The 12472-nt window shown below is 47.6% G+C and overlaps 1 protein-coding gene across 1 annotated transcript; it reads left to right on the forward strand.

Annotated features, from left to right (window-relative positions):
* Positions 1 to 486: 486 nt before the first annotated feature.
* On the forward strand, positions 487 to 12387 carry LOC138801883 (serine protease 27-like). Its single transcript, XM_069984977.1, has 5 exons — positions 487 to 556; positions 2333 to 2537; positions 2609 to 2887; positions 4499 to 4664; positions 12331 to 12387. The coding sequence occupies exons 1-5, from the start codon at positions 487 to 489 to the stop codon at positions 12385 to 12387; spliced, it is 777 nt and encodes a 258-aa protein (XP_069841078.1).
* The last annotated feature ends 85 nt before the right edge of the window (positions 12388 to 12472 follow it).

Below are 12472 nucleotides of genomic sequence, written 5' to 3' on the forward strand. Positions count from 1 at the left end.
GGGCACATAGGTCCGAGCCACCAGACGGACAGGATGGAGATCAGGATCCTCGGGACGCTTATAGTTTTGTGCTTTGGTAAGTTACATGTATTGTATAACATCACTCATAGATCTCAGTGTGAGGTATCAGCTGTAGGGTCGTCCCTCCCCACTATGTTCCTTCCTACATTGGGGTCCACCACTGTTCTTCATTTGGCCTCCTCCTTTATTTGCCTTCTCCGGCAGTGGGGCAGTTTGGTTGGCCACCTGGGGGCCCACGGCAGTTTAATGTGCCCTCATCAAAGGATAAAAAACCCCCTCAAACATGCTCACCCTCCAGTACTGACAGGCTGCTGGGGCGTTCCTCTGGAGGTCCCAGACAGCACTCCAGACACGGCAGGATACAATACTGGAGCCAGACCAGGTAAGTTGTTTCCTGTGCCGACTGACCACTTACATTCTAACAAGTACTAAAAAAAAAAAATAATATGAGAGAAGAGTAACTACATGGTCCAGCACTTAACCAGGAAGAGTTTACTGACAGAATCTTCAGAACAATACAAAAATAGCTTTGGCAGTAAGGTGCTGTAAGTATCAGAAAAAGACCAGTCCTTTCTCCTGATGGACAACACAGAGCAATTAGCCTGGGTACTTGAGGTATCTGAGTGTAGGGTAAGCCTGGGTATCTGAGTGTAGGGTAAGCCTGGGTATCTGAGTGTAGGGTAAGCCTGGGTATCTGAGTGTAGGGTAAGCCTGGGTATCTGAGTGTAGGGTAAGCCTGGGTATCTGAGTGTAGGGTAAGCCTGGGTATCTGAGTGTAGGGTAAGACAGTGTACTGTGCTTGTGGGTTGAATTCTGCTTGACTTGTGTAGGAAGGCTGAGGGGCCACCAAGGGCCCTTGTCTAGTAGTACAGTACTCTGCCGGGATGACTTGATAGAAGAAGCTTGTACTCACGGTTTGATACAGATATACCGCCTCCTGCCAGAAGAGCTCACTGAGTGCCAGGTCTAGTAGTATGAGTTCTGGGTTTGCACAACCAGGTGTAGCTAGCCACTCAAGGCACACAAAAATAGCTGAGCGAAGATCAACACAGTACGTCGGCTCAACTTGAACTTTGCTCTGCTGCAGAGGCATCCCTTATTCTTTTGCAACGTTCTGACTTGGTTAGAAGATGTTACCTCTGCCGTAAACAAGATGTCCCTCTTGGGCAGTTACCCCACCTTTAGGTTTACCACAGAATAACCGGTTTAGGAAAGTCCCTGTCAGTGGGCCTGGCCTCCAGGCCTGGCCCAGGCATAGCAGGAGGCATTATAGCTATTATAGAGCTTAGGCTTCTGATTTCAGGACCCTCATTCCTCTTGCTCTAGTAATTGGGGTGTAATTCTGTAATGTCTGACTGTCTTTGTGCCCTCAGAATTGTAAAGTGCTGCAGATTTTCTTGGTGCTATTTAAAGGCTCATTATTATGATATGGCGGCACACGGGCATTATTAAGTAGGACATTATCACTATATAGTAACACATTCAGGTAGACTAGATGCCATCCAATTGTAAAGCAGTTAATAAGCACCTACCGGCAGCCGCTCCTCGAAGTCGTAGATGATTGTTCTATTGATCCTATATGTCCCACTGTATAATACATTATACTGACAATCACACAGAAGAAATGCTTTCTTATGGCATCATATAGACTCTTTAGTTTGTGGTATTATCTTTAGATCATTAGGGATGTATAGAAATCTATATAATTGTACATGTGACAAATCCCTGTGCTGCTCTTAATGGTAAATGTATAGACAATAGCGGGTAAGTAAGAAGGAACTGATTTCTGCATTGTGAACAGTGACTTGTCTGAGGGTCCTGGGCCCATCTAGACATAGTGTTGGGGGCCTGGGCCCATCTAGATGTAGTGGTAGGGGCCTGGGCCCATCTAGATGTAGTGGTAGGGGCCTGGGCCCATCTAGATGTAGTGGTAGGGGCCTGGGCCCATCTAGATGTAGTGGTAGGGGCCTGGGCCCATCTAGATGTAGTGTTGGGGGCCTGGGCCCATCTAGATGTAGTGTTGGGGGCCTGGGCCCATCTAGATGTAGTGTTGGGGGCCTGGGCCCATCTAGATGTAGTTTTGGGGCCCTGGGTCCATCTAGACATAATATTGGGGGTCTGGGCACATCTAGATGTAGTGGTAGGGGCCTGGGCCCATCTAGATGTAATGTTGGGGGCCTGGGCCCATCTAGATGTAGTGTTGGGGCCCTGGGTCCATCTAGACATAATGTTGGGGGTCTGGGCCCATCTAGATGTAGTGTTGAGGGTCTGGACCTATCTATTACTAATCTGTATGACTTTTTCCTTCCAGCCACTCCCCTTCCTGGAGATGCCAGCTCGGTCTGTGGCTCGCCAGCAGTTGCCGGCCGTATAGTTGGGGGAACAGATGCCCCAGATGGAGCATGGCCATGGCAGGTCAGCTTGCTTTACTACATAGGGGGTAAATACTACCACTTATGCGGAGGCTCCCTGATCGCATCCCAGTGGGTACTGACTGCTGCCCATTGCTTTGGAAAGTAAGTGTCAGCTCACACGCACCTCTCGTCTTTTTATGTTTTCTGTATCTGATGATTTTCTCTCTCCGCAGTGATCGGAACCTTGCAAACTATTTTGTGCTGCTGGGCGCCTACAAACTCCAACTCAACAATTCCAACACATACTTATTTAGTCTGCAATTAGGTTATATTAATGGCCGATATATAAGTTCAGGGGGCGTTGTGGGGGACATCGCTCTACTGAAGCTCTCTGTGCCCGCCAACTTCACCAACTACATCATGCCCATCTGCCTGCCGTCATCCTCTGTCACCTTCCCCTGTGGCATGGATTGCTGGGTCACCGGCTGGGGAGATATAAGCTTTAACGGTAAGTGAATGTCCTAACCCTTCATAATGTTACATTACCATAGTTATCCCAACAATTGAGGAATACCAACCATGTGATTGGTTCCAAGTCACAATGTGGAATCTGTTTGGATCGGGGGACTCTTAGGGTACTATTACACGGAACGATAATCGGCCGATTATCGCTTTGTGTAATAAAGACAACGATCAGCCGATGATCGTTGTCATCGGCTGATCGTTGATATAGGTTAGAACCTATAATTGTCGGGCGCCGACCGCGCACTGTTACGTGTAATAGTGGTGCACCGCCGGCAACTGACGATATACATTACCTATCCATGCTCCAGGGCTGCTGCTGCGGTCCGCTTCTCCCCGGGTTCCACACGCTCTAGCTTCAGAGCGGCCTGTCAGCTGACAGGGCCACTTAGCCAACCACAGGCTGGGACCGCCGCGGCCTGTGATTGGCTGAGCGGCCTTTCAGCTGACAGGCCGATCTGAATGTAGAGCGCGGGACCCAGGGAGAAGCGGACCGCAGCAGCAGCCCTGGAGCGTGGATAGGTAATGTATACCGTTTAAGCAAGGGCTGCAAGGACATCAGTAACTGTCCCTGCCGCCCTTGTTAAATAACTATCTGGCCGTGTAATAGGCCCAGTAAATGAGCGCCGATCTAGCAGATCGGCCCTCGTTTACAGTTGTTATCGGGCCCTGGTTGGCCCGTCTAATAGTACCCTTAGAGATGACCGTTCAGGCTGGTAATGATGATAATGGGCTGGAGGCTAATAGACTAGGAGTTGTGGTTGTAAGGGAGTAGTTTAAAATAGATTAATAGATAAAGCAAGATAGAACAACCTAGAGCACATGTATTAAACTCAGGCCCTCCAGCTGTTACAAAACTACAATTCCCATCATGCCTGGACAGCCAAAGCTAAAGCTCTGACTGCTCAGGCATGATGGGAATTGTAGTTTTGTAACAGCTGGAGGGCCGCAGTTTGACACCACCAACCTAGAGGCTGGGCCACACAAACAACCCTTGCATTGTTTGTGTGGCCATTTGAATACATTGCTATTTGCCACACATCCTCTGTTTACACATGGAAATGCGTGGCCAGTAAACCACGATTTATACACCTGGGCAAAATTGCAATCAGACGACAAGCAGGTATTTTACCATTCCCCGGCTGATCATGGACACTTTTACTTTGGCTAATTATCAGCCAAATAAGCATTTCTAGACCCCACATGGACTGAAGCCAATGAGAGTCTGGAGGAAGAGGTGGTGGACATACAGGCCGAGTGCCCAGTGGCCTGTAACCAGTTGGTTGGATAATACAGGCGAACGCATCAGCTGGGGACGGGATAGGTAACAACCGTGGTTGGGAGGGGTAACAACTAGGGAAGGTATGGTTAACACGGTCAAGTCAGTGGGGCTACCAGTCCAACCTCACTGTTCAGATACTTATTTCTTGTCCTATGAATGGGTGATAACGTTGAATCTTAGGATACCCTCTTTCATACCTGCTCTGGTCATGGTGGAGGACAGCCCCAGCCCTCCATGATTTGACAAGACTTTTTTTCTAAGAATAGAACATGACTGAATCTTGTAACTGAATAATGTGATTGCTCTTCTTCTCAGTGAGCCTGCCATACCCGAAGACTCTTCAGCAGGTGATGGTCCCACTTATCGACTACCAGACGTGTAACTCCATGTATCACATAAACTCACAGTCCAGCAGTTCTGTTACCTTAGTCTATAGCGACATGATTTGTGCTGGATATGTCGCAGGAGGGAAAGACTCCTGTCAGGTGAGTGCCCATGAGGAACCATTGTGTTATACTTACTATAATTTATAATAAAGGGGCACTTCCTGGAAGCAGGCCCACTCCAGGACACTCACTGAGGTGTCCCTAAGCCGCTCCTGTCTGGTCCTGGCTGTGTGCCAAGGGTCATTGCCTTGTTGGGCCCAGTCTGTGACCTGGAGTGCTCCGGATCAGGTTTTTATTTAGAAAATGTTTGTATATTGCTCCATTCAGCTGTTCCAGCACCCTGACCAGTCCTCAGAGGAGAAAATCTTGCTCCACATGGACTCCGTTAGCTGCTTCTCTGTACATTCTCAGTGGCTTTCATGTGTCTGTAACTGAGGAGCAGCTCCTTTCTGGTCTCTTTGCCATAAGGCCCAGATTGGTGGGGGCTACAGTGATGGGTGACTTTCCGAAAGTTTCTCAACCAGAGTGACCATTGTGTTCTTGGTCTCCTCTCTTACCAATTACTTAGTCTGGTGAGACGGCAGCTCTAGGAAGAGTCTTCATCTTCCATCTTCTGCCATGTAAGAATTATAGGGGCCGTTGCATTCTTGGAAACGTTCAGTGCAGCAAAGATGTGTTTGCCCCCTTCTCCAGATCAGTTACGCATGACGTCTCTGAGCTATACAGGCAGCTGTTTCCTCCTCATGCATTGTCAGCTCATAGACCTTATATAGACAGGTGTGGAGTCTCTCCTGATCCCGTCCAATCAGCTGGATTCACCACAGGAGACTTTAATTAAAGTGCAAAAATATCTCAGAGAAATGGGAGCCCTAGAACTACATTTCCACCCCAAATGGTCAGAATACCTACGTGTCACGATCGGCAGGTGAAGACAAGACACTCGACAGTGGGCCCTAAATCTGACCCCACCCACTGTCACCTGCCTACTTGCCTCAGTCGACCCTAGGCGGTCGCGGACAACCACGAAGACAATCCCTATGCTGTATACGTGCAGAACATAAAACGCAGACAGACAGACAAACAAAATGCGGAGAGTCAACTAGCCGAGTCAGGAACCAAACGAGCAACGCAGTACAAAATCAGAACCGAGCGGAGAGTCAGGGGACAGGCAAAAAGGTCAGAATCCAGGCAAGACAAAATGGAAAAGGATAGGACAGAATACAAGGGACTGGGGAGCTGGGATCAGAAACAACTAATAGCCAGCGATTAGAGGCTGACACTGCAAACACTTTATACTGGATCAGGAGCCCGGACCAAAGACTGATTGGTCCGGCCTCCTGAATCCAGACACATAGCAGCTGGTGCGCTGCAGGCTGAGTGGCAGAGAGATCCGTCACTCAGCCTGAGCTCAACAGCACTCAGCTGCTTGGCCGGGCGACGTACACTAACGCGAGACCCACGGCTTCCCTGGTTACTAGGGACGCCGTCGGGTCTCCGTGACGTCACCCGGCTCGGCCGAGGAGGGCGGCGCTGCGCTCCAGCCGGACCAGACGACGCTGGAGCGCGGTCAGGTAAGTTACTGACATTACCCCCCCCTTCAGGAGGGGCCTCCGGACCTCTACCTAAGGGACCAGGCTTAGATGGATTTTGCAGATGAAACTGTCTAACTAGACGTGATGCATGCAAATCTCTACTAGCTACCCAAGTGCGCTCCTCTGGTCCAAATCCTTTCCAATGAACTAAATATTGCAAAGAACTCTGAACCCGACGAGAATCCAGAATTCTCTCCACCTCATATTCCAGTTCACCTTGAATGACCAACGGAGCGGGAGGAGCAGACGGAATCACGGGATTAACAAATTTTTTCAATAGAGATTTATGAAAAACATCGTGAATTCTAAGACTCCTAGGCAACAGCAGCTTAAATGAAACTGGATTTATGATTTCTACTATAGGATAAGGACCAATGTATTTTGGAGACAATTTATCAGATGGTGTCTTTAATTTCAAATTTCTAGTGGAGAGCCACACCTTGTCACCTACCCTGTACTCAGGGCCAGATATGCGTCTTTTATTAGATTGTTTTTTACAATTCTCTTGAGCTTTAACCAGGTTCTGCAGAGCCTGGGCCCAAACTGTGCACAGTTTTCTGTAAATTTTTTCGGCGGATGGATTAGTGGATTCGGACGCATGTACAGAAGAACAACGAGGATTAAACCCAAAATTACAAAAGAACGGCGACATTTTGAGAGACTGACTTTCACGATTGTTCAGGGCAAATTCAGCCAATGGTAAGTATTCTCTCCATTTCTCCTGTGAGCCTGCAACGAAACACCTTAAGAATTGCTCTAGTGACTGATTTACCCTCTCCGTTTGTCCATTGGATTGTGGATGAAAGGCTGAAGAAAATGACAAAGATATACCTAGGCGACCACAAAACTCTTTCCAGAATCTAGATATAAACTGTACTCCCCGGTCAGACACGATATTCTCTGGTACCCCATGCAACCGTAAGACATGACTAATAAAAAGAGAGGCCAAAGTACGAGCATTGGGAAGTTTGTTGAGAGGAATTAAATGACACATCTTCGAGAACCTGTCAACAACCACCCAAATCACCGTTTTACCCTTAGAGGGTGGTAAATCAGTAATAAAATCCATGGAGATGTGGGTCCAAGGCCTAGCAGGCAGAGGCAGGGGTTGAAGAAGTCCCTCCGGTAACCTGCGAGGAACCTTGGACCTGGCGCAAATCTCACAAGCTTCTACAAACAGTTTAGTATCCGTAGCCCAGTATGGCCACCAATAATGACGAGACAGTAGATATTTGGTACCAGCAATACCTGGATGACCTGCCAGTACTGAACAATGTGTTTCTTCCAACACTTTCAACCGAAGATTAGGGGGAACAAATAGTTTATTTTCCGGGGTGTTTCTAGGCGCCATGGACTGAGACTGAACCACCTGAGCAGCCAGATCGGGCTGCAGAATTGCCACCACCACCCCAGGAGATAAGATGGTTTCGGATTCTCTTACAGGGACCTCTTTAACACTGAAACTACGAGATAAAGCATCTGCCTTTACATTCTTGGAACCTGGTCTGAAGGTGATTTCAAAATCAAACCGTGCAAAAAACAATGCCCATCTGGCTTGCCGTGGAGTAAGGCGCTTGGCTTTATCTAAATAAACGAGGTTTTTATGATCGGTAAGAACCTTAATTTTGTGTTTAGCCCCCTCTAAAAAATGTCTCCACTCATCAAATGCCCACTTAATGGCAAGGAGCTCTCTATTGCCAATGTCATAGTTGCATTCGGTCTTGGAGAACTTTCTAGAGAAGTAGGCAACGGGTCGGAGGTTAGTGAGTGTTACGGGACCTTGTGAGAGGACAGCCCCTACACCCACCTCTGATGCATCTACCTCGACAATAAAAGGTAATTCAAAGTTAGGTTGAATCAACACCGGAGCGACAGAAAAACATGTTTTGAGTTTGTCGAAGGCCAGAATGGCTTCAGGAGTCCAGTTATCCATATCGGAACCCCTTCTGGTGAGATCAGTTAAGGGTTTAGCAATTACTGAGAATCCTTTAATGAATTTTCTGTAGTAGTTGGCGAAACCCAGAAATCTTTGAAGAGCTTTAAGATTCCTGGGGCGTTCCCACTTTTCAATGGCTGCCACCTTAAGGGGATCCATACCAAAAGAACTAGGGGTGATCTTATATCCCAGAAAAGAGACCTCCTGAACACCAAACTGGCACTTCGACAACTTCGCAAATAACTGATTGTGTCTTAACAGTTCCATAACTCTGCGAACATGATTGACATGTGAAGACCAATCTGGAGAAAAAACCAAGATATCGTCCAAGTACACCACTACAAAACGACCCAGGTACTCACGAAACACATCATTGACGAAGCGTTGGAAAACTGCAGGCGCATTACACAACCCGAAGGGCATGACTAGGTATTCAAAGTGTCCCTCGGGGGTATTGAATGCAGTTTTCCACTCGTCACCCTCCCTTATTCGAATCAAATTATAGGCCCCCCGGAGGTCGATCTTAGAAAACCACCGGGCCCCCACAATCTGATCAAACAAATCTGGAATCAAAGGGAGCGGGTGTTGATTCTTAATGGTGATTTTATTTAGCTCCCGATAATCAATGCAGGGACGTAATCCACCATCTTTTTTGCCTACGAAGAAAAATCCGGCCCCAAGGGGAGAACAGGAGGGACGGATGTGACCCTTATGTAAGCTTTCCTTAATATAATCCCGCATAGCTTCCCTTTCTGGTCTAGACAAATTAAAGATACGCCCTTTCGGGTATTTAGATTCAGGAACCAAATCGATAGCACAATCGTATGGACGATGAGGGGGTAGTTCATCCACCGATTTTTCATCAAAAACATCACGAAAATCAGACAGAAACTCGGGGATCTCCCCTTCTAATGAAGAACATCCTGTTAAATTTAAAGAAAGACAGTGAGCAGCACACCCGGGCCCCCATTGGACGAGTTCTCTGCTTGCCCAATCAAAAACAGGGTTATGCTGGGTCAACCAGGGCAAACCTAAAATAACATTGGAAGAGAAATTGTCCATAACCAGAAAATCAAGACACTCCGAATGGATCGACCCCACTTTTACTTCTAGAGGAGGAGTGATATATTTCACTCTACCTTGAGCCAGTGGTGTAAAGTCCGCCCCAGTAATACTCAGCGGGCATTTAAGCTGAAGTGGACATACCTCCAGACTGGACCAAAACCCGGAATTAATAAAATTAGCGGATGCCCCTGAATCAACATGGGCCATTCCCGAAATACACTTCTCACCCAAACATAGTGAGATGGGGACCATTAATTTATTCTTATCGAGTGGTACCTGTGCGCCTGAGTGACCCCCTCGATAGTCACTCAGGCGCTGGAGTTTTCCGGCGATGATCCAGGCTTGGAAGTACATTCCCGAACACGGTGTCCAGCTTTGCCACAGTACAGACACAGATTATGTTGCATACGATGGGCCCGTCTAGTTTTCGCATCAGTAGCCCTGATTTGCATGGGTTCCTCCGGAGGTGGTAACGGGGAAGGAGGAGGTTTAGAAGGAGACAGAAAAGAGGTAGGGGTTTTACAGAGTTCAACGATTCCTTTCTCCCTACGTCTGTCCCGCGTACGACGATCCACCCTGATGGCTAACGTCATGGTCTCTTCTAACGTTTCAGGGGGAGGATAAGCTACCAACCAGTCCTTTAGCTGCTCAGATAGGCCCACCCGAAACTGATAGCGCAGAGCAGAGTCGTTCCAACCGGATGGGATACACCACTGGCGGAACTCTGCGCAATAGTCCTCAACTGGCCTTTTACCTTGTTTTAAAGATGTCAATTGTCGCTCGGCTACAGCAGTCCTGTCAGGGTCGTCATACAATAATCCCAAAGCTGAAAAGAAATAATCAACCGAGGTTAACTCTATGGCGTTGGGAGGAAGAGAAAATGCCCACTCCTGTGGTGGCCCCTGCAACAGTGACATGATAATCCCCACTCTTTGGGACTCGTCCCCTGAGGAGCGGGGACGTAGTCGAAAGAACAGTCTGCACCCCTCTCTGAAGGTCCGGAAATTCCTTCTATCGCCCTTAAATTTTTCTGGGAGTTGTACCGGCGGTTCAGGGGGGGAAGGGGTGGTCATAGTAACTTGTCGGGGAGCAACCTCCTGCTCCTGGACCCGTTCAGCAAGGCTCTGTACCATTGAGTTTAGGTTCTGCATTTGCTCCAACAATGCTTTCATAGGATCCATAATAGAAATCCTGGTGCACGTCACGAAACTGTTCTGGCTATTCTGTCACGATCGGCAGGTGAAGACAAGACACTCGACAGTGGGCCCTAAATCTGACCCCACCCACTGTCACCTGCCTACTTGCCTCAGTCGACCCTAGGCGGTCGCGGACAACCACGAAGACAATCCCTATGCTGTATACGTGCAGAACATAAAACGCAGACAGACAGACAAACACAATGCGGAGAGTCAACTAGCCGAGTCAGGAACCAAACGAGCAACGCAGTACAAAATCAGAACCGAGCGGAGAGTCAGGGGACAGGCAAAAAGGTCAGAATCCAGGCAAGACAAAATGGAAAAGGATAGGACAGAATACAAGGGACTGGGGAGCTGGGATCAGAAACAACTAATAGCCAGCGATTAGAGGCTGACACTGAAAACACTTTATACTGGATCAGGAGCCCGGACCAAAGACTGATTGGTCCGGCCTCCTGAATCCAGACACATAGCAGCTGGTGCGCTGCAGGCTGAGTGGCAGAGAGATCCGTCACTCAGCCTGAGCTCAACAGCACTCAGCTGCTCGGCCGGGCGACGTACACTAACGCGAGACCCACGGCTTCCCTGGTTACTAGGGACGCCGTCGGGTCTCCGTGACGTCACCCGGCTCGGCCTAGGAGGGCGGCGCTGCGCTCCAGCCGGACCAGACGACGCTGGAGCGCGGTCAGGTAAGTTACTGACACTACGTCTATGAAATGTTTTCTTTATTTTATTACATTTGCTAATAGTTTTACCACTCTCTTTGTGGGGTATTGAGAGCAGAATGATGGGGGAAACTTACATTTTATTTTATTTTAGCAGAAGGCTGCAACATAATCCTTGAGTAGCATCCTAGTTTTCTAGTCTCAATAGCGTCAATTCTCTGCTCCTTGGGGGAGGGGTCTTTCACATACGGGATTCCCCTGGGGAACAGACAATTTGATTAATAATAGAGAGTTTTTAAGACTTTTTGCAATATATTACATATTATATAAGCTGGACATCTCCTGAGGTGGTGGAAGGCTCCAGAGAGTCCAGGGTTATAAACTTCTCGATTGATTAATCCCTTTAACAGAAATGTTGGAAACAGTCAAATTTTTTAACAATTCGGTATGTGCAACCCATGTTGCCCCTCCACCAGACGTAGCTCAATTAGAGGCACATCCAAAGGGACACAGGCATCCTCAGGCACCTTGTTTCAGCCGCACGTTGGTCCCAACTTATTGGCTATCTATGGAACTTCCCACATCGGATAAATGGCAGTTGAGGGTGGATCATTTATATAGAGTGGAAGAGATCTCACATTGGGAACCAAATACGAGGCATAGGTTTCTAGCTATTTGGTCTCCTTGGGCTACTAATAAAGGTTTCAGAGAATCGGTGCCCAATGCACAACCTACTACCACTAATACTTCTAGAGTAGGCAATGCTTTGTGGGGAAATAGGTGATAGGTTTGCCCTTGCCCCTCATTTAACATTTAGTCCCATATTATGGTACCTATTTGTGATATTGTCTCTACTTATGCCTTACCACTGAAATGAAGGTGAAACATTCTATTGTTCTAATGTCCCATTATGATATTATCTGGTTATTATACTGGTTTACAGGTGTGAGTTGTTACCCTTCCCCTCCTGCTTCCCCATATGTGCCCCCTTCTCTTCTTTACCTTACCACCTCTGCCTCCCCCCAATAATCCTGCAAACCCCCCCCCCACACACACACACAGACAACTGCTATCTTGGGTGTTCTATTGTAAATGCAAATGACAAATGCAGGTTTAGAAGTCCCACCTATTGGATGGTAAACTCTTGTTTTTGTATCAAGCTTTTTTTGTTGAAAAGGTCTGTAAGATATTTAAAAAAAAAAAGAAAAAAAAAAGAAATAACCTATTTTATTTCCGCGTAATTTTACCATAACCAGAAGAGATTACCCCAGGATGACAATATTCACTAAGACTATCCATGTTGTCTTTCAGGGAGACTCCGGAGGTCCTCTTGTGTGTAAGGTCAATCAGGGCCGGGACAAAGGGTAGGCCAGGGTAGGCGATGGCCTAGGGCGCCATCTAGTGGTAAATTACAGGGGCGCAATTGCAGTCTCTGAAAAAAAATTTTTTTTTT

The sequence above is a fragment of the Dendropsophus ebraccatus genome, chromosome 9, assembly GCF_027789765.1.
Source record: "Dendropsophus ebraccatus isolate aDenEbr1 chromosome 9, aDenEbr1.pat, whole genome shotgun sequence".
Classification (NCBI taxonomy): Eukaryota; Metazoa; Chordata; class Amphibia; order Anura; family Hylidae; genus Dendropsophus; species Dendropsophus ebraccatus.

Excerpts from the sequence above, each read along its gene's own strand:
- LOC138801883 (XM_069984977.1), top strand. The coding sequence starts at position 487 with ATGGTCCAGCACTTAACCAGGAAGAGTTTACTGACAGAATCTTCAGAA. Across the intron at positions 557-2,332 it reads ATACAAAAATAGCTTTGGCA|CCACTCCCCTTCCTGGAGAT; the intron begins GTAAGGTGCTGT and ends TTTTCCTTCCAG. Across the intron at positions 4,665-12,330 it reads GAGGGAAAGACTCCTGTCAG|GGAGACTCCGGAGGTCCTCT; the intron begins GTGAGTGCCCAT and ends GTTGTCTTTCAG.